The sequence below is a fragment of the Chenopodium album genome, chromosome 23, assembly GCF_948465745.1.
Source record: "Chenopodium album chromosome 23, dcCheAlbu1.1, whole genome shotgun sequence".
NCBI lineage: Eukaryota > Viridiplantae > Streptophyta > Magnoliopsida > Caryophyllales > Amaranthaceae > Chenopodium > Chenopodium album.
In genome coordinates, this window is record NC_137856.1 from 33,845,529 (window position 1) to 33,866,931 (window position 21,403).

General features: G+C 33.3%; 1 protein-coding gene across 1 annotated transcript; it reads right to left on the reverse strand.

The window, feature by feature from the left end:
- Nucleotides 1-13,603: 13,603 nt before the first annotated feature.
- LOC145607432 (UPF0481 protein At3g47200-like) lies at nt 13,604-16,718 on the reverse strand. Its single transcript, XM_081663083.1, has 2 exons — nt 15,318-16,718; nt 13,604-13,795 (listed from the first exon to the last, which is right to left on the reverse strand). Exons 1-2 carry the CDS (start codon nt 16,716-16,718, stop codon nt 13,604-13,606), a joined length of 1,593 nt encoding a protein of 530 aa, XP_081519209.1.
- Nucleotides 16,719-21,403: the final 4,685 nt, after the last annotated feature.

Genomic DNA, 21,403 nt, shown 5'->3' on the forward strand with positions numbered 1-21,403 from the left:
AATATTTCATTGATGTTATTAAACGTTAATAAATGAACTTACCCAACATATTGAAGGCATATAGCATGCCGCGATACAAGAACACTACAAAGAAAATTAAAGTCCCTCTCGGTATAAAATTGTAATTGTCATCTACATTTTACACACAGAGTCACAGTAGATTATACATAAGAGTCACAAAGGATGAGAAATATAGACGTGTTTGATACTCGTGTTGGGTAACAACTCTAAGACTTTAACTAAAGCATGCATCCACAAAGTAGTGTTATAGTAGTCAAGTTGATTAAGATTTCACCTCATTAGTTCGATTAGATTCAATTCTTGGATCCGCCATTGGTTATACACATTATTGATTTGGATGTATCAATACGCGACAAATTAAAGATACATACTCACTTGACACAAAATCCAGAAGGACATGGATTAAATCAGCTAATTACATTAAGGATTTTTTGATCAGTTGACTTTCCATTCAAATGTTATTTAAGAAGGAAGTAAAGCTAGCTAATAAATTAGATATAATCAATTATTCACATGATCATAATCGACATTATTGTCGTATGAAGTTAATTAAAAATGAAGAATTCAAAAGGCAGAAGATGGAGTGGCCTATTATATAAATAACATAAACTTGGAAGAGTTGTTTACTAGAGACGATTTTGTTAGAAAGCATCTTTCTGGAAAGCTGTTTTCTTTTTGGCTTGTTTTTCTAAGAACAATCTAATTTAGGAGCTGTTTGAAACTAATTAAGAAGCTATTGCGATGAAATTCTGTTCTTGATGATTAGCTGGTTTGGTTATGTATTTTGTACAATGAATCTGTTGCAAATGTATATTTTAGAGACGAAAAAATTACATATGCACCCATAAAAAAAAAAAAAAAAAACAAAAAAAAAAAAAAAACAAAAATTTGCTTTTGATTGCTATTAAGGTCCTCTAATACCCTACTCAATTTTATCGTCTTAAATTCATTCAAAGTTGATTCCCAATAAAGAAAATACATTTTTTTTTAAATTGCTACCCACCTTGTAGGCGGGTAAAGAAAACACATTGTAAAGAAAACACATTGTACTGGTGTATATATAATTTACAATCATATGGAATAAAATTACAAAAATAAAAAAATCAAACATACATAGACAAGTCAGACAACATAGACACATAGTGATATATAGTGGAGGATGCCAGGATGGCTTAGTAGGTTATTAGATCTTCCCTCCCGATTTCAAGGGATCCTAGGATCGATTCTCGTCATATAAATTATTTTGTATAGGTTATTCGTACGGAAGCTCTGGCCAGTCATAGCAACAAGTGCCATTCCAGCAACAGACTGTACAAGGCCAATCGCAGTCATTTGAGTCAGTACAATTGTATTTACAACCATGGGGCTTATACGCTGGTACGTCATCTATTGATGGCGTTCCTACATTGTAAGGATCAAATGGCGGTGGATATTCATATGGTGGTGGATATTCCGATGGCGTTCCTACATTGTAAGGATCATATGGTGGTGGTGGTGTTATTATTTCTTCATCTTCTTCTTCTTCAGGTGGTGGCGGAGATGGTGCATCTAATTGTGGCTGGTCAGGATTAGTTGTTGATTGTGGTGGGGCAGACGACAACGATGGTGGTGTACTGCCATTAGGTGCTGGTGTTGGTGCTAGGGGAGATGGTGGGGACGGAAGAGGGGAATACTTCACACGATGGTGGCCTTTGTTGATGTGATGATGCCCTTGCTTTTGTCTTGCTTCTGCTATAAATGGAGAAAGAACTGCAACACCAAAAATATGAAGGTCATAATTTCGTGTTATTTATCCTAATACGATTAATTTATAACATAAAAACTTGATATTTAGAATTGCTCAATTTCATTAATATCGTTGCACTTGTAGTGGTTAATTCATTATACGATTATATAAACCATGCATTACACTGGCTAAAAATTAATTTGATTGGTTGAGAGAGAAAATTAGTACGTGTGATTTGGGAGATGTGCACGCTGCTCCTAATTAATTAAAAGAGATGGAGACACTTACATGATGTGAATACTACAAGGATTACTACTAGAAAAGATAGCTTGACAAAAGCTCCTTGATCCATGGTTTGTTTGATGCATGCAATTGGGTGTTGTAAGGCCATGTAATCCGTTAGCTACTTATACACTGATAAAGGGCCTTCTCGGTTGAGTAAATGATGACTTTATGTATGGGTGGCTCCACCTTATTGTTTGACTTTTTGAAAGTCAACTTTTGATAAATTTGACCATAAATGTCCAAGGATAAAATTGTCCAGTTCGTGAAATCTTGTAAGATACATTATTAAATTGCATTAATAATGGAATTTTTAAATGTTTTTTAAATTTCTTTTAAATTTTTTATACAGTGGTATTATAATTTTATATTCTCTCGATTTCATGAATTGTGCTACTCCATATTTCCTATTTCTTTGTTAAACTTTTAAAACTTTATAAATTTTTGTATGCGGCTGGCCACATGGTGTGGTAGGGTTATTTGTATGGTGTTATTGTAGGTGTTACTTGTATTTTGGGGTTACTTGTATGGATGTTACTAGTTAACTGGTTTTGTCAGGGGTTACTTGTAGGTGTTACCTGTATCCTGGGGTTATTTGTATGGGTGTTACTGGTTTTGGTCAGGGGTTACTTGTATTATGGGGTTACTTGCTTGTATGAGTGTTATTGGTTTTGGTCAGTGGTTACTTGTAGGATGTTATTGGTTTGGTACGAGCTAAGGTTTTGGTCTGGGGTTACTTGTAGGTGTTATTCAACCTATTTAAGTAATCCATACAAGTAACCCCAGAATACAAGTAACTCATACAAGTAACCTCACAATACAAGTAACTCCATAAACAAGTAACCCAGAATACAAGTAACCTTGCCATACCATGTGGCTTACCGCACTGAAAAAGCTCTGTTAAGACTTTTGACTAAAAAATTCTCATTAATACATAAAAAAAAAAAAAAATATTCATGTGAGATATTATTAGATTCATCTCAATATGTTTTTAATTTAACGCATATGTAAGAAAATTGATGATTAAAGGTACGTCTTGAAAACCATACGAAGTAATGCCTATAATTATGGGATGAATTGTTTATTTTATATATGGTTGATTAATCAATCAATATGATTTGTTTAGTTGAAACTCTAAGTCATCTCTAATGGAGTATATAACAAGGTCATTCAAATCCCATCAAATAAAATTAAAAAAGGCCATACTTGCCCATATTCAAAAGATATGGAGCATTACCAACAGTATGATATGACAATAAGGCCAATAGGCCATACCTTTAGAATGCAAAATACTTTTGGGTAGTTTGTTAGATATAACCAAACCCATTCAAAAATATTTCTTGGTTGCATTTACAATTAATGAAAATATAGTGAATTCCAAGCATCTATTAACTAATATTAGGAGGGAAAAAACGAATTAAATAAAATCTATCACTAATAATTTTCATTTATAATTCATGAAATAATCATGGATGTTCCTTTTTACAACAAGTGCTATTAGCACAACAAACCATGCAGGGCCAATCACAGTCGCTTCTATTTTTGCACGGGTAACCACATAAACGTACACGAAAAGGTGTGAATTGATATCCTGGCGGCAAAACTATTGTTGGTACTCCCACTTCCGGTAGTGGTGGACTGGTGGTCCCACTGGTGGTTCTACTTTCGTTGGGGCCGTTGTTGGTGGCGGCGAAAGTGGCAACCTTGGTGTGGATGGTGGAGAAGTAGGTAGTGGTGTTGATATTGGTGGGGGTTTAGGTGATGATGCATCAGGATTATCACAATAATGTTGATGATGGTAATTGTGAACTTTGAATCTTCTATGCTTGGCTTCAATTGTCAATGGAGCAAAACCTATTGTAAAATGAAAATAAGGGACAAAATAATAATCATGATGACTTATTCTGAGTATGTTTGATAATAATCGTTTTACTCACTCCATTCAAGATTCCGGATAGTAATTAGTTATCACATTGTTCCAATTCTATAATTACATAGCAACATGATTTTACAATATTTATGTACATATGCACCCCTCATTTATTTTTAACATGAACATATTTACATGCATGCATTAAAGTTCAAATATATAGAGAAATATCTATCATATACAAGTACGAGGTAATAATTTAGAGACTTACATAATGCAGAAGCCAAAAGAACAGCCAATGAAGCTAGCTTCACTGAACCTTGTAGCATTGTGATGCCTGAATTAAAGTGTAGATGGTGAAGAGATATGCCTAGCTTGTTCTAAAATTAGATTTTAAACTTCAATCTTCATACTAGCTAGAATTTATAATGTATATCAGAGTTGATTAATAACTTTTTTTAAAGTTGAATATTGGGTCAAATTAAATTAAAGTAGACGTGAAGCTCGATCTTCAAAATCTATAAATTGTGCACGTTACTTGAAATACTCATAATTTACTAAATTTGTAAGCAAATGCACATGTTTCTTGATCTTTGTGAATAAGGATCCAACTAGTACATACATCTCGAGATCAATCCATTTGAAGGTGCGTGGTAATTACAATAATTTACCGTACATGACTAATTAAGCAAGAGAAATACAAATACAATATAGTATTAATAGTCGTTATCTTGAAATGGAGGAAGTATATATATACTATGCACTTACGATGGATGGAATGAATAAAATACTTTGTAAGGAAAAACTCTGTAGTTAGAATTTAGAAAGCCCCTAAAATTGACCATAAATTTCGGCACACTGCAAAATTAGTCAATGTTCAATAATCTCATAACAAACTTGAAAATTAGGCACACCTACGCCTACATTCTAATTAATAAATCTGTAATGACGAGAGCAAGTGATGATTATTATTTATGTATAAAAACAACGTATCAACAACAGCAACACTAAAATAGAGGCTTCAATTCAACATAAATCTCACTATAGTTGGGATTAGTGATTGAATTTATTTATACGTCTACATTTTTTTTGTAAAGTGTAGAGGGATCTATACATTGAGTTATATCCTCGTGACAATTCAGATGTGTGTTTGAGTTAACTTATCCAGAGTGCGTACAAGGCGCAGCATCACAGTCATTGGAGTCGCTACACGGGTAGCGGCCACACCCATGGATTTGGTCTGGTACTGGTGCAGGAGACAGCACTACTGGTGGTGGTGCTGGTGTTGGAAGTTCTTGAAGTAAAACCAAGAAAGTTACAATGTTTATTCTTTTGACGGTTGGGATTTAATGGCTATTGGAATCCCTTAATTTTAGCTTCCTCTTATTGCTAATTTAATGGGCATTATTGCTGATTAATGTTGTTACTTAAAGACTAGCCGTTACCCTTTTAATGTTGATTAAAGCTAGCTCTTATTGGGGATTAATGGGTGGATGTTACACCACTTGATTGATGACCATTCCCTTTAATTGCTGGTTGTTTTTACTCCCTCCATTGCCTTATAAATCAACATTATTCACCTCCGAAATATATGACAACAAAACCATCCATCTTTAACTTCTTACCTTCTCTTAATAATATATCCCTTCGGTTTTGGGCAAGTATTCTGAATTCCAGTCGGGTTTGTGAGTGCACACAAATTCCGGCGCCGTGCTTATCCTGGAGGGCGACCGCTTGATGTCTACTGCACCGGGGTAGCGCGGAATCGTCTTTTAGGTCAGTGGTTTACCACGACGCGGCAATTGTCAATTGGTCTACACAACATTGAGATAAGTACTTTCGTTTAATTTACTTATCTACTAACAATCTAAAAGACGAATTATATGATTTCTAAATATTTGAATTTTTTATGTCAAGTTTACATAATGTTGTGATTCGGTTTTATTTAGACCATATTTTGTTGCGATTGTGAGTTTGTGACGATGCTGATGAATTGTATTGGAATGAGAATTATACTTTTGTTATCGGTTATCATGTGTTTTACATTGTTTGCTCAATTTATATTTTTTGTCTGATTTAGAGTATATTCCTCCAATCTCTAATTGCTAGGGGTAATGCTACTGATTGCAGAGAATATTGCTTATAACTATAATGTTGCATGCTTTTTTGATTTATTGTTGCTTTGGTAGGCCATTTGTAAATTTGACTACCTAATATGTTATGGACTTATGGTCAACTGTAGTATATATGTATGTTTATGGAATTATGGCCACTTCTTTATGTTATTTTATTTTTAATTGATTTTCTTGACATATTTGAGTGGTTGCTATATACTGTGTAGAAGAATAGCTTTGAGTCTGATTTGTTTAAAAATTGATTGGCTTGGTTATAGCTTTCTTTGGTCATTATCCTTCTACACATGCATGTTAGTCACGAAAAAAGGTGAGACTAATTTAAGCCATAATTACCCATTTAATTAGTTTTTTTTTTATGGCTTATTAATGTTGTACATTACTCGTTGCATGGCCGGTGGATTTTGATTTCCTCTTCATTTGCCTGATTCTGCCTACTACTAGTTTATTTTCAATGACTAATAGTGAAAATTATAATGCTATTGGATGCACTTATATTTTTAACGGTTTGCAATCTTAAAGGAGTTGTACAATGTTTTTTTAATTATACGTCGTATTTTTTTGGGATTTAGTGTTTCCCAAATCTCATTGTTTTGTGGAGTTTTTGTTGACATTTTCTAATTCCTGTAATATACTATATTTTTTTTTGAGGACTTGTTCGTTCGTTATTCGCGGATTTTCGGGAGCAGTCCCAAAGATGACCCCCGATCAAAGGTCATCCTTGGTCGGTTTGGGCTGAAATTTTGGGAGTATGTTTGGGACACATGAGGCTAATGATTCAACGGTTGGATTCTCACTAGCTGCTCAAATTAGTAAGTTATGTTGACATCTTGAGGCCCTTATTTACAATGAGGACGGTTGGGCATCTCATAGAGGTCTTGCACATGTTACTTGATTTAATTCAAGGGAGGTTCACTCTAAACCAAGTCTCATGTTATTATTTGTTTTAATTCCTAGTAATCATCTTAACAAATATATGCTTTTGTGGTTGTTGACAAAGTATGTTGATTGTTGAATTTGTCAAGTAAATATTTGTTAAATGATTAATAGAAATTAAAGTTATAATGTCGATATTTTATGAGTATGACATTTAAATGCATATAATCAGTTACCATTAATTTGTTGGTTCTACATTATTAACTTGCTATTTAGTAGGATGTTTTGAGCAATATTGTTTAACATGTTTTTGAGGTACATGTATATATGTACTCCAAGTACTACTTTTATCATGATTCATGTATGTGCTGAGCATGGAATTGAGATGTATTATGTCAATTTCTTGAATCCATGATATGCAATACTTGTATTGAGAAGCTTTGTTCATAACTCAATTGATTTCATTACTTTATTCTCGGTTTAACATGTAAGTGTAGAATTTATAATTCTTACATCTGTTAAGTTTTGTGAAGGGAAATTATGTGATAATTTTTCTTAAGGAGATTATATGACTTTTTTTTTTGGAGAATTTTTCGAGTAAAGTATTTTGGAAATTGGACTATGATTTTTCCAATATTTTATGATGGTTTAGGTTACCGCCTATGACTCTTTATTGTGTTATAATTCTTTATGAATAAAGCATGAGTAATTTGTAAATACCTTGAATTTTATATGGTGGCTTGGGAGTTAATATTTTGAGGTGTTGTTGAATTATTATCTTTGATTAATTCAATGTTTCAAAGATCTCTGCTCTTGTCCACCTTATATGTTATTATACCCAGTGTTATGACATAGTTGTGAATTTTTCCCAACCATATATTTGTTTATGCTCTATTTTGGTATTTGAACCTTGTCCTTCCATGTGGGGGTTCATGTTTTATAAACTTATGCGTTTTCTTTATAAGAAATCTATATTAATAAAGACCCCATGTGATTTTTGAGGGAGTTTTATGTCAAAATATTTCATTCATTGAGAATGTGGGTTTTAGGAGTATTGCTAAGGGCTTTGAATCGGACTTTGTTGTCCAATGTGGGGGAAGTAATAAAGAATTAATGTTGGACTCAAAGTCTTGGCTCATTTTTTTGATTAGTAATTGGATTAGTTTATGACTTTATAGGCGAGACTTAGAGTAACTTTATCCTGAGCCTGATTGATCCTTTATATGGATAAATTGTCTTTGAGTATATTTGTGTGTTACTACTATGTTTCAAGTGGTTAGATTTTCACATTGGGAAATTATGTATTTCTTTCTTCTTTTGTTAGTGGTGGATATTTGAATATAGTAGTAATGAGAGACATTAATGTTAGAGTTTTCTATTATTTAATGCAAAGCCTTAAAGTGATTAATTGTGCTAAAGACGGTTTTTGATGGTGTTTGCCTTACAAGTTTGTTTTGGTATCGTTATGTCTTTAGAGTATCAACTTTAAACTAGTGAAATGTCATGAGTGATTGTTTCCGTGGAAGAAGTCGTTGACTATGAGTTAGGTTATGTCTAACTATGTGTAGAATTCTACAATCTTTTTCTTGGGATTGTAATGCATGATATTTCTTCTATGGATTTTGTCGCTAATTCACTGAGTTTTGTTGAAAGTCTATATGGCTAAACTTGGGATGGATGAGTCATTGCTACAATATAAAGATTTTGAATTTTCTTGATCATATGTGAGCATTTGTGTCTATTTGGTATTGCTATGTTTCTTGGGAACTATTCTTAGTCTGACATTGCTTATTATGTAAGTAGATTAAGAAAGTATACTCTTAACTCGAGCAATGATCTTTAGATAGGTTTGAGGAGGTTGCATAGGTACTTGAAAAGTACACAAGATTAGAGTTTGCACTATTGCAAGTTTCCATGAGTGATTGGAGTTCGACGATGAGTTCAAACTCAAGTGGTTATGTCTGCACCACTAAGTGGTGGAGCTATGTTTTGAATTTGTGCTAAGCAACCTTGTTTTGCTATGTTTGTTTTGGAATAATCTAAATTTATTGCTCTTGAATTGACAGATTATTATGAGGCAAGATGGTCAAGAGTATATGGCTCTTATGAGCAAATGTGCTTGCAAATATCCCATTGTAGGGGAATTCGTTGTGATTTGCAAGTTGAAGTTACTTTTGATTGAACCATGCCTATAATGGTTGATGTCAGAGATAAATTGTCGAATAGGGTGATATCACTAGACTAGAAAAAGTCTAAAAGGAATGTTACGGATCCGTTAACTAATAAAGGCCTGTGTATAAAACTAGTTTTGGTAACATCGGAAGGGATGGGACTAAAAGCCCAAAGTATGAATTACAAGTAATCAACTCCTACTCATCATGAGTTCAAAGGGGAACATTATGAAATAATTCGGAAGCACAAAATTTGATTTTGTCCATCCCTAGATGTTTGATGTGTGCTTGCTACAAATGGAAAGAGGATGAGCAAATGGCTCTTAATGAACCCATATCCATATTTTTGGTGGTGTGATGTAGCTCACACTTGATGGGATTCACCTACTTAGGTGTGGAAGTGTGGCCGCTTCCTATGAGTATTGGGTGGGCTAATACTCTAGAGCACCTATGAGCATCCAGGCTGGACGTATGGCCAGTATAATGCGTCACCTTTATTCGCGGAATTTCAGAATATTATACATGTTCAATTGTGTGGCTCAAAGTGACGGGTCCCTAACTCCCTATTAAGTTCAAGACGAAGGTCACTTGGTAGGTGAGGGATCATAGCTTGATGTCCACTATGTGTTAATTCAAGTCGCGAGACATTGACACTTATGCAATTGTTTTGTTTTGCCCAAAACCAATTTTCTCTCTTTCTTTCTTTTCACTTCTTCGAACCTGTGGGGGATTGTTGGAAGTTCTTGAAGTAAAACCAAGAAAGTTACAATGTTTATTCTTTTGACGGTTGGGATTTAATGGCTATTGGAATCCCTTAATTTTAGCTTCCTCTTATTGCTAATTTAATGGGCATTATTGCTGATTAATGTTGTTACTTAAAGACTAGCCGTTACCCTTTTAATGTTGATTAAAGCTAGCTCTTATTGGGGATTAATGGGTGGATGTTACACCACTTGATTGATGACCATTCCCTTTAATTGCTGGTTGTTTTTACTCCCTCCATTGCCTTATAAATCAACATTATTCACCTCCGAAATATATGACAACAAAACCATCCATCTTTAACTTCTTACCTTCTCTTAATAATATATCCCTTCGGTTTTGGGCAAGTATTCTGAATTCCAGTCGGGTTTGTGAGTGCACACAAATTCCGGCGCCGTGCTTATCCTGGAGGGCGACCGCTTGATGTCTACTGCACCGGGGTAGCGCGGAATCGTCTTTTAGGTCAGTGGTTTACCACGACGCGGCAATTGTCAATTGGTCTACACAACATTGAGATAAGTACTTTCGTTTAATTTACTTATCTACTAACAGCTGGTTGCGGTGAAAGATCCGTGGGCTCGTCATAACAACATGTTTGGTTTGCACAACATATTGTACAAGGCGCATCACAATCAGTCGCTACACGGGTAACCACACCCATGGATTTGATATGGTGGACTTGGTGGTACTCCTACAATGTTAGGTGCCGGTGCAGATGCTGGCGCGGGTGATGGTGCACATGAAAGTGTTTGTTTCTTGCCTATTGCTTCAACTGCGAATGGAGTTAGAACTGCAAGACAATGGAAGAATTGTTATATATTTGGGCTAGCTTTAACAAGTACTAAGGGTGTAACTGTTATTAAAAATAAATGTTGCTTGTACTAGTTTATCTTTATCATGGCTTATAAATTGGTAAAATAACTTTCAGACCTCTTATTTTATAATAGTGACACACTAATACGTTCTTTTTACTCTTACAAAACGCAATACTTACAAGTTAGATTAATTGTACGTAGTACTTTGAATCAAATCTAACATGCTCATTAACTTCATAAATAAAACTACGACGAAGTATAACTCAAAGCACAGAAAAATATTTGAGACACCTACATGATGCAGACAGTGGCGGATCCAGGATTTTTAAGGTGTTGGGTCACTGTCACCTATATCGATCATCACTCATCGACCGCATATCGAAGGTGGATGAATTTTGTGATAGACGATGAGTTTGTGGAGGAGGATGCTTGGGACTAAAGAAACTTGTTATATCATATGTTTTTTATGAAAATTAAGTCACAATTTCAATTTAATTACAAAATCCAATATTGTCAAAAATAGATTAATTCAATCTTTTTGCAACTTATCTATTCTACCCAAGTGGTTTTAGAATATTATAGCCAATTAAGTCACAATACCCAAAATAGGGCTCGAACTCAAGACTTGTGTGGTTAGGGCCTTGCTAATTGGGCTTTGTCCCAATCCCTCCAACCACTAAGCTACATATAACATATTGTATTGCTAACTTATAACCAAAAATAATGCTTATATCTTATTTTCCAATAGGTGCCATTTAAATAAAAAAAAAAAAAAAAAAAAAAAAAAAAAAAAAAAAAAAAAAAAATCTGCTAGGTCACGTGACCTAGCAGGACCAAGGCTAGATCCGCCACTGGATGCAGAAGCCACTAAAACAGCAAAAAGAGCTAGTTTAATTGAAGCCCCCTCCATAATATTACAACTAATTAACTAAAATTCAAAAGGAAGTAATTAGTGAAAGTTAGAGCCTCTTATAATGTAAATGAACTACTTATAGTGGTAATAAGGAGATGATTTTGTTTCAGATAACATGCATAAATACCAAATTTACTAGCAATGTATTTGACTTTCTTTGGTTTAAAGGATGTGCATAATTAACTGATTAATTAGTTATTGCTGCACCATTTCTACATAGAATGAAGATTCAAAGAAAATGGAACTATACATTACTATATACTATACAAATTTAAACCCAAAATTTAAAAATACTTCTAGCATATTATGCACTGTATATAATATTATATCATTTGGACTCATTATTATTATTATATGAAATATATATATTGTAAACTTACAACATAACATATAGTACATGCTAACATTTGTTTTTATACGTTTGGAAAAAAATAATAATAATAAACACATCAAAGCCACTAAATAATACTTCGTAGTAGAAAAAGCTTAAGTGTTGCACTTAAAAAAAACGGAGGAAATTTATTTGGAAAAATACACTTTAATAATCCCAACTATTGGCGATTTACCTAGAAAAATCCCAACTAAGGATTATTTTCTAACGGTACCAACTATGCCTCTTATTTTCTTCTAGTAGACCCAACCAGTCAACTACGGGTCATTAACCTGTTGTAACAAGTCATATGCCACGTGTCAACACACGATTGGTCAAAAATTAAAAAAAACAAAAATAATTAGAAATTAAAAAAATAAAACAATTATAAAAAATTAGAAAATTTAAAAACAGAAAATTAAAAAAAAAAAATCTGAAATAAAAAATTTGAAATTAAAAAAAAAATCAATAAATAGTAAACAGAAAATAACAAAAAAAAAAAAAAAAAAAAATCAGCCACTTAGAATAATTTCATAAAATTAATAAAAAATATCAAAAAATTAGAAAAAAAAAAACCCAAAGCCCACCAGCCACCCCTCCCACCACCCCGTAACCTAGCCATCCACCCTCCCTCCCCTTTCCCCGCCGGCGGCCAACCCCCTAAATATCCCAAAATGGCCGGCCGACACCCACCTTGCTCGGAAACCATTCGGTCAGCCCAAAATCAACCCCGAAACCACCCCACTCACTATTCCCCGACCCCCATAACCACCATCTCCTTATCCTCAACCCTCGAAACAACTCCACTTCCTTTATCCCACCGTCAAAATCGGCCATTTCGGCGGTAGGGGAAAGAGGAGGGGTTGTTTTGATGGCCGGGGAAGTGGGAGGGGGTGGTTTTGGGGGTTAGTTTCGGAGGGTGGCTTTGGGCTGGCTGAGTGTTTACCGAGATGGATGGGTGTCGGCCGGCCATTTTGGGATGTTTGGGGGGTTGGCCGCCGGCGGGGAAAGGGGAGGGAGGGTGGTTTTGGGGGTTATGAGGTGGTGGTAGGGTGTGGCTGGGAGGTTTCGGGGGTTTTTCTTTTTTTTTTTTTAATTTTTTTTTAACTTTTTGTTTTTTTTATTATCCTTTTCTAATTTTTTTTGATGAATTTTCTAATTTTTTTTTTTATATTTTCTGATTTTTTAAAAAAATTTTTTTCCTAATTTTCTAATTTTTTTTTTCATTTTCTGATTTTTTTTTTAATTTTTATTTTTTAATTTTCTGTTTTAATTTTTTTTTGAATTTTATGATTTTATTTATTTTCTAATTTTGTTTTCTAATTTTTTTAAATCTAAACTAATCACTTGTTGACACGTGTCATTTATTAAAAAAAAAAAAATTTGAAATTACCTTTTCAACAGGTTACCGGTCATTGGGACCGCTGGAAGAAAATAAGAGGCACAGTTGGTATCGTTAGAAAATAATCCTTAGTTGGGATTATTCTAGGTAAATCGCCAATAGTTGAAATTATTAAAGTGTATTTTTCCATTTTATTTTCAAGCATTCATACTACAATACTCTGTACTAGATACTTAAACATGTCATCATTCCTACAAATTATAAAGCATTTTACTACAATTCATACTCCTTGTAGTTCAAAGAAGACATTGTTGTTAAGAAATTCAAATGCACTCCCAAGGGCTAACAGATGGAGGCTCATCTGCAGGCTCAATGCCGCCTTTAGCCCTGTCTATAGATTTTGAAGCAGAGCCAACAACGTTATGAAACCACTCAACAGGATCAATAAGAAACGAGTAAAGTCCAACCCACATTCCCTTTTTTTCCTGCAGGTGCTCCTTCACGTCGCAGCTCGTCTGCAGCAAGGTAAGGTACAGCAGCAACAGAGCAGCAATCGTCGAGATACTAACCCACAGGTTACAGAAATAATCATGTCAGTCAAGTTCGCGCTGCTGCCTGCAACATAACGTTCTTCAGGTAACAGAGGTTTTGAGCATAATTGCCTAGCATAGGCAAAGGAAAATCTTATGAAATGGTGTAAATGTAGAGATTTAGATTTGTTCCTAAACATTCTTTTTGACTTTTGATAGCTATTATATTGTTGTGTGTTATACAATGAGGGGAAATGAAACAAAGCTAATTTAAAGAGCAAATCAGAGCTAATTTAAGCCTTTTTTCTTGAATGGGGTTAAATTTTGACAACTCTAACTACATGTAAGACTTTGATGTAGATGTAATACCAAATTTAGAAGGAGTAGAAGACTTTGTAGGAATAAATTAGACTTCAAATTATTAAATGTCCTAATAGCAATAACTCGTTCTTAACTTAGGCATATGGATTAAACGTGTAGGCTAATTATTACTGCTCCGTAGTCCGTACTCTATATCATAGTTTAAATTGACCTTAAGTGATGCTTTGACTTTATCAAGGGTTTGTTTGATTCAAGACTTCAAGTTATCGAGCTTACTTTATTTGTATTTTGCTAAACTTATTGTGTTTAAAATTTTAAATTAATATTATCTGAACTTTTTTTTTGTGTGAATTAAGTCAAAATAAGTTTTTTGAAGTTCAACGAAATCATGGATCAAGGTTAAAAGATATTAATACTTCATATGATCTAAAAAAACTTCCAAATTCAAACGTTATTAGCAAAACCGAGCTATTGACTCGCTGAATAAACTACTGGAGTAGTAATATATCCGAAGGTTTTTATTCAATTTTTTATCACTCTCATTGCTAGCTAGGTCCACTAGCTACACTCTACTTGTATGAATCTCGATAACGAAACATCTTAATTATTTTTTTTTTAAATTTTTTTATTTATTTATTTATTTTTTGAGGAAATCTTAATTATTAATTAATGGAACGTGATAGCTTAATTACAGAATGAGCAAGTGGCAAGTTAATTACATACGTAGTATAAGAAGTCAAACAATAGATATTGATCAAGATATTATTAAAGAAGAGTGTAGTATGAAAATTTATTAAAAGTCTAAATAATGCAAGTGTTACATAATATGAGTAGTTGTTAATTTCATAAGTTATACAGTAATACTAACATATGGGGAGCGTTTTAAAAAGAGCTTTTTGGAGGTGTTTGTACATATCTTTCATTCAATTTTAGATTTTTAGTAGATAATTGATCATTTATACCACACTTCATATGCAACAAACATTTTGGACCAAAGCAAGCATGATAGCTTAACTAAAATATTAATAAAACAAATTCAAATGCAATACTAAAAATATAGGATCTACTTCTCATTCTCTATATTTTGAGCAGAGCCAACAAAGTTATGAATCCACTCAACAGGATCAATAAGAAACGAGTGAAGTCCATTCCACAGTCCCTTGTTTTCCTGCAGGTGCTGCTTCACGTCGCAGCTCGTTTGCAGTAAGGTAAGGTAGATCAGCAACAGAGCAGCTATCGTCGATATACCAACCCACACATTACAGAAATAATCATGTTTTAGTTTAGCCTTGGCCTTGCTCGACCACTTATTGGAATACTTATTAATGTCTCTCACCACATCATACAAATAAGACTCCTTACCATCATGTTCTACTTCGATGCAAAGCTTATTGATAAGCTTAGCTACCTGTCTATTACTCCCTAATGTGTGTTGTATCACCCCTTCATAGTGTAGAAGCTCGACGTCTTTAGTTGAGTTAATGAGCTTGTCTAGAAAGAACAGATATGTTGTTATGTCCGGCTTGCACACGTGGTGGCATTGTTCGTAGGCAACGATGTTCCTGAAGAAGCTTTCTGTGTGATTGTCAATTTGTAAGCTCGGCATCCTTAACACTCCTCTCTCGAACTTAAGCTCTAGTGGCTGTGTCGACTCCAAAACTCGTACCTTGATTCCTGCCTCTTTTAGCTCCCTCACTGAACGGTACATGTGCTCCTCCTGAACTCGCGTCTCTTTATCCCCTGGAGTGATGCTAGAGTGGAAGAGGTCAAGCAAGTGACGATGATGAGTAGTTTTCTTAGGATTGCTTGCAATTGATTCATAGCTTCGTCGTAGTAATTTATCATCTCTACACATCAATGGGTTGAAGAAGCGTAGAGCTAGCTCTTCTAACGAGGTCTTCTCCATCGATTGTGTCCTAGTTTCGTCGAAGATCTTCTCAAGGACAATCATAGGAAGTTGATTCTCAAGAGTTATAAGGTCTCGACGAACAGCAGGTAACATCCACCTCTTAGGAAGAAGTGTCGTCGTTGAAGACGCGAATTTCTTTTCATTAAGCTGTTTAAAGAGCTCAACTATGAAACATCCATCAAGAAGCATCATACTTACAAACTCATCTTTGCTTAATTTTACATCTTCAGAGTAATATTTTCGAGCTTCATGTTCCATTTTCTTTAAACCAGCCACTAAGCTCTCTAATTTACCCCTCGATTGTTCACCTAAGCCGACAAGGCTGTACATCGAGAGCCACTTGAGCTTCTCTGAAGCCTGCAGCTCAAGCAAATTACGATGGTAGGGGCCAATGGATATGAACTGAGGCGCATAAGCTCTTGGTTGAATGTGTCGTAATTTTTCTGGCACGCGGTATATGCTGGTTATATTACTATGCCGCGATAACTGCTGCTGTTGGTGGTGCATTGCCTTCATCTTCTTCTCCAAATAGTCACTCGAGTTCACGCTGCTGCTTGCAACATAGTGCTGATGATCTTCAGCAGCTAATAGAGGTTTTGAGCTTATTTGCCTAGCATAAGCAAAGGGAGATCTTGAAAAATGCTTAAAATGTTGGGATATAAATTTGTTTCTCAACATTTTTGAATTTTTCATATGGTAATTACTAATTTCTCTATGAAATAATGTACATTACATACTAGAGATTAATTCTCTCGTATAATAAGTGGCAAGGTGTAGACAAGATCATTTATAATACTAAGCCATATCCACAAGACCACAAATAATGTACTCGTATTAGTTACTCTATTTTCTTACTCGATTCAAGTTTTGACAACTCTAATTATAGATGAGACCTTCTCGAAATTGCCACTAGAGGAAATTTCTGGGTACGTGGGGTAAAGGAATTCATAACAATTTAATAAACTGCCATACGAACATGCGTGCTTAACTTTGGCATATGAACATGTAGGCTAAATAATTAAGCTACTAAAACCTAATCCCATTAATTAAACAAAAGGCTGACTAGTTTAGACATAAATAAATCTATATTTGTGCAAACTCCCAAATCTAAACATTATAATAAGCGAACTTAACTAACAGTGACTCACTAAGCTAAGCTTAATTATATGCAGCGTAATAAGTGCGAGTGGCAAGTTAATTTGACTCAATAAGTAATTTTTAAAGAAGTCATCATTCTTGGTCAAGTCATTTTTTAATGGTAAGAAGTGATGTTAGCACGCAGATTGATGCATGAACAGGTTGAATATGAACAGCTTAATTAAAGAAACATAATTACATGTTCCGACTTCTACAATGATGTGGAATTCAGTAAGTAACCAAGCGTTGAAACCAATTATAAACCGACTTATGAGCGTCCCACTTCAGAAAAAGAGGAAAAATGGTTCATTTTACAAGGTAGATGAGTTACCTTTATTATTACCAATTGGTTTTACTATGAAACCTTCTTTGTCCTTACTGAACTCTCATCCTCTTTGTTTGCCACAACGTTAATCAGTTGAATATTAAAAAACAATATTTTTGAGTTTTTTTTTTTTTTTTTCCCGGCAAATATTTTGGAGTACTTATTACTCTAAGGCTGTTATTAAAACATTGCATGCTAACATCATTACATCAACACTATTGTCCATTGTCCATAATAATAAAGATTTCCCCTTGTGAACTAGACTGGAAAATTAGAGAAATTTTTATGATTAAGGCTTAGAATTTCTCCTCCAAATCATATGGGTGCAATCAGAGAAATTTTCATAATTAAGGATCTGTTTACATTTACTTCAATTCAGTTCAGCTCAGCTCTTAATTTCCCTCTCTCAAAAAATATTCATTTCAGCTCCAATCAGTTCAGTTCAGCTCCAATCAGTTCAGAGTTCAGCTCAGTAAATATGAACAGGCCCTAAGGCTTAAAATTTCTCCTCATTCTGTAAAATTATACTACCTCCGGTCCAAATTACTTGCAACTTTAGAATATTTTATATCTCACAAATAATACCCCAAAGTTGCGAGTAATTTGGACCGGAGGTAGTATAAGTATAGTGTCTTAAGATGGCATAGATTCCCCAAGAAGCCCATGATTGTCCCTCCTTCAACATGACTAAAACTATTCACATTAAGGTCAAGATATTCAAAGACTTTCATGTTACTAAGCCAAAGTGGGATGGACCCATTCAAATTGGTATTTGAGAGGTCAAGGAATCTTAGGAAGGTGATGTTGGACAAAAAATTAGGGAGTGGGCCTTCCAACTTGTTGATATTGATATTGATGTTGATGGTAATGGCCAAACGCATATTCTTAGGTACACACTCATACACCTAGAATTAGGTGTAACAACAGTACAATATGAATATTAACTTTTCGAAAAGTGAACATAGGTATAAAAAAATATGAACATTAGCTTTTCCAAAAGTGAACTTAGGCATAAAAATGTGTGATTTTCGATTTCTTATGTGGTGGCTTTGTGATCGATTAACTTCGATTACCTTCGTTAACATTTAGTTGCAACTTTAGGGTATTATTTGAGAGACATAAAATATTACAAAGTTGCAACTAAATGTTAACGGAGGTAGTATATGATTTTCTTAATTCTAACGAATTGAATTTTATCTGATTTTGTGCTTTTTTTTTTTAATCAATGAACATAATCATGCAAAATATGAACATATGCATAGGTTCCCTTAAATGTGAACATAAGTTTTTCATAAAGTGAACATAGGCATAAAAAATATGAGCTTATGCATTTCAGAAAGTGAACTTAAGATTTCAAAATATGAACGTAAGCATTGGTTTTCTTAAAGTGAATATAAGCATTTAAAAGGTGAACATATACGTAAAAAAAAATATGAACATAAACATTTAAGAAAGACAACATATGCATAAACAGATTTAATTAATATTTTATGAACAACACTACATATTTACATTATGAATATTTGAAATTAATTATATATGAACATATAAAATATTATTATGAATATAATGCATTTAATTATGAACATAAAAATTTAAAGAAATAAAAAATAATATGATTATGAAATATATGCATATAAGTATTAAATGTTCACTTTTTTTACGTGTTCATTTTTTATTATTAAATGTTCATATTTTTTTATGTTCATATTTTCTTACTAAATGTTCATATTTGTTTACTAAATGTTCATTTTGTAGAGCGTAGTGTTGATTTTTTTTTTTATTTTTACGTTGTTGCACCTATCTAAGGTGCACAAGGGTGTACCTTAGACTAATTGTTGTCCAAACACCGCAAATTCACAAGCGAAGATAACCAAGCGAAGAAGCCCATGATTGTCCCCCCTTCAACTTGTTGATATCATCATCTGTAATCTACGTTAATTATGTTACAAATTAAGCTAATGTGATTAACTATATGGTTACAAGAAGCCAAGTGTTCCAAGTTTTCATTCCTCTAATTTATTAAGTTTTTTAGTTTTTATATTTGATTAATTTTCTTTGAATGAATGAACCAAAAAAGTTGTTGCCACATTTTCTTAGGAGTTCTTAGTTAAATATTTATGGGTCTTACAAGCATGTAGCAACACGAATTAATTAAAGAAGTAATTGTATTCAATTAAGCTCAACTAAAATTAAGTCACATACTCTCAAACTCCTTCAGTGGCTTCATTCATAAAATGATGTCTTGTATTCTTTCTTAGGTGTCCCAAAAAATAAATCATGGCAATACACGTGATTGACAAGTCAATAAAAACTAAAAAGTGAAATCTTTGAGCAAGTCGTTGGTAATCAGTCTTCGTTGCTACTACTCTAGAGGTAAATCTTACAAATTTTATCGTTTCATTTTTATAGTCACAATCATCCATAATTTTTTTTTGTTTGTTTAATTGAGGAAAAAAGATGATGATGTATTTCGTTCTTATGTATTGCTTTTTTTTTTTTTTTTTTTTTTTTCTTTTTAAAATAATAGTAATAGTAGTAATATTCATTGTTTAAAGGAAAATTTGTCAAGAATAAGTCAATCTTTGGGTGGTTAGCTTAAAATAAGTCAACCTTTCGATTAACCTAAAATAAGTTGGCTTTTGAAGGGTATTTTCTCTTAATAGGTCCAATAACCTAAAACTTACTAAAAAAAAGTCATTATGTTAATTAAAATAATATAATAAATTTTATTAAATGTTAATTATATAATTACATTAGATAGACAACTTTTTATATAAAAACTTTTCCCAACCACCCACCATCGAGTTAGTATTAGGTACTACTGGAATATTATGCTCATGATACTCCAACATATTAAGTGAAATAACATATGTTTAAAATAAAATAACATAAAAAGTTATGAGAGCATATAAATGAAAATAAACAAAAACTAATCAAAATTTCAATTTCATTCCTCTCCACTTTCTATCTCCCCACCTTTTCTCCCTAATTTCCCAACCCACCATTTTAACATTATCAAGTCCTTTATTAGTCTCAACAAAAACCACAAAAAAATCTTTCGATTATTATTTTAATCACTCAAACATGCAAGCACAAAATTGCTCAATCAAAATTGAAAATAAATTTCACTATCTAAAAAATGGTTGATATTCACAAATAACATAAAGATAGGACAATCGGGAACAAGCATGAGCAAAACAAAGTTATAAGTAGATTGAACTTGTTTTTGTTTTTAATTTAATTTAATTAATTAAAAATGTACTGCTAATTTGAATTAAATATATTAATTTGATTTGATTCAATCGAATTTATGTTATTTTTGAATTGGAAAATTTGTTAAAAATAATCCCTACTTTCACGTATAAAATAATCCTAACTTTGGGGTGTATTCGCCCAACACAGGCGCAAGTTGGTAAAATTGTTACAAACAAAATATAATACAACCTCCGTTTCTTTATAGTTGACACGTATTTCTTTTAGAAAGTTTTTTTTTAGTTGACACGTTTCCTTTTGAGGTAACTTTTTTACCTTGCATTTACAAGCTAACTACTTGCTTTTTCATTATCTTATTCTCTCTCTTCTCCTTAATATATGTGCCTACATCAAATGTGTCAACTAAATAGCAATGGAGGAAGTATGTAGAAACTAACTCATGAGATTTTAAATCAACGCCATCAATAGAAATGTTTTTTTTTTTTTTTTTTTTTTGAAATTGAACCCCACTATTATACAACTATATAATGGTAATTTAAATGTTGTTGATGTTTGTAATTTTACCAAGGCAATAAAGAGATACGAGTAATGTTTATTTGGCCTAGAAATTTAGGCTAAAAAGGCATCAATAATGCGGTAGCCTGTAGGACCTTCTTCACAGAGTAATTCCAAGTTTCTGATGTTG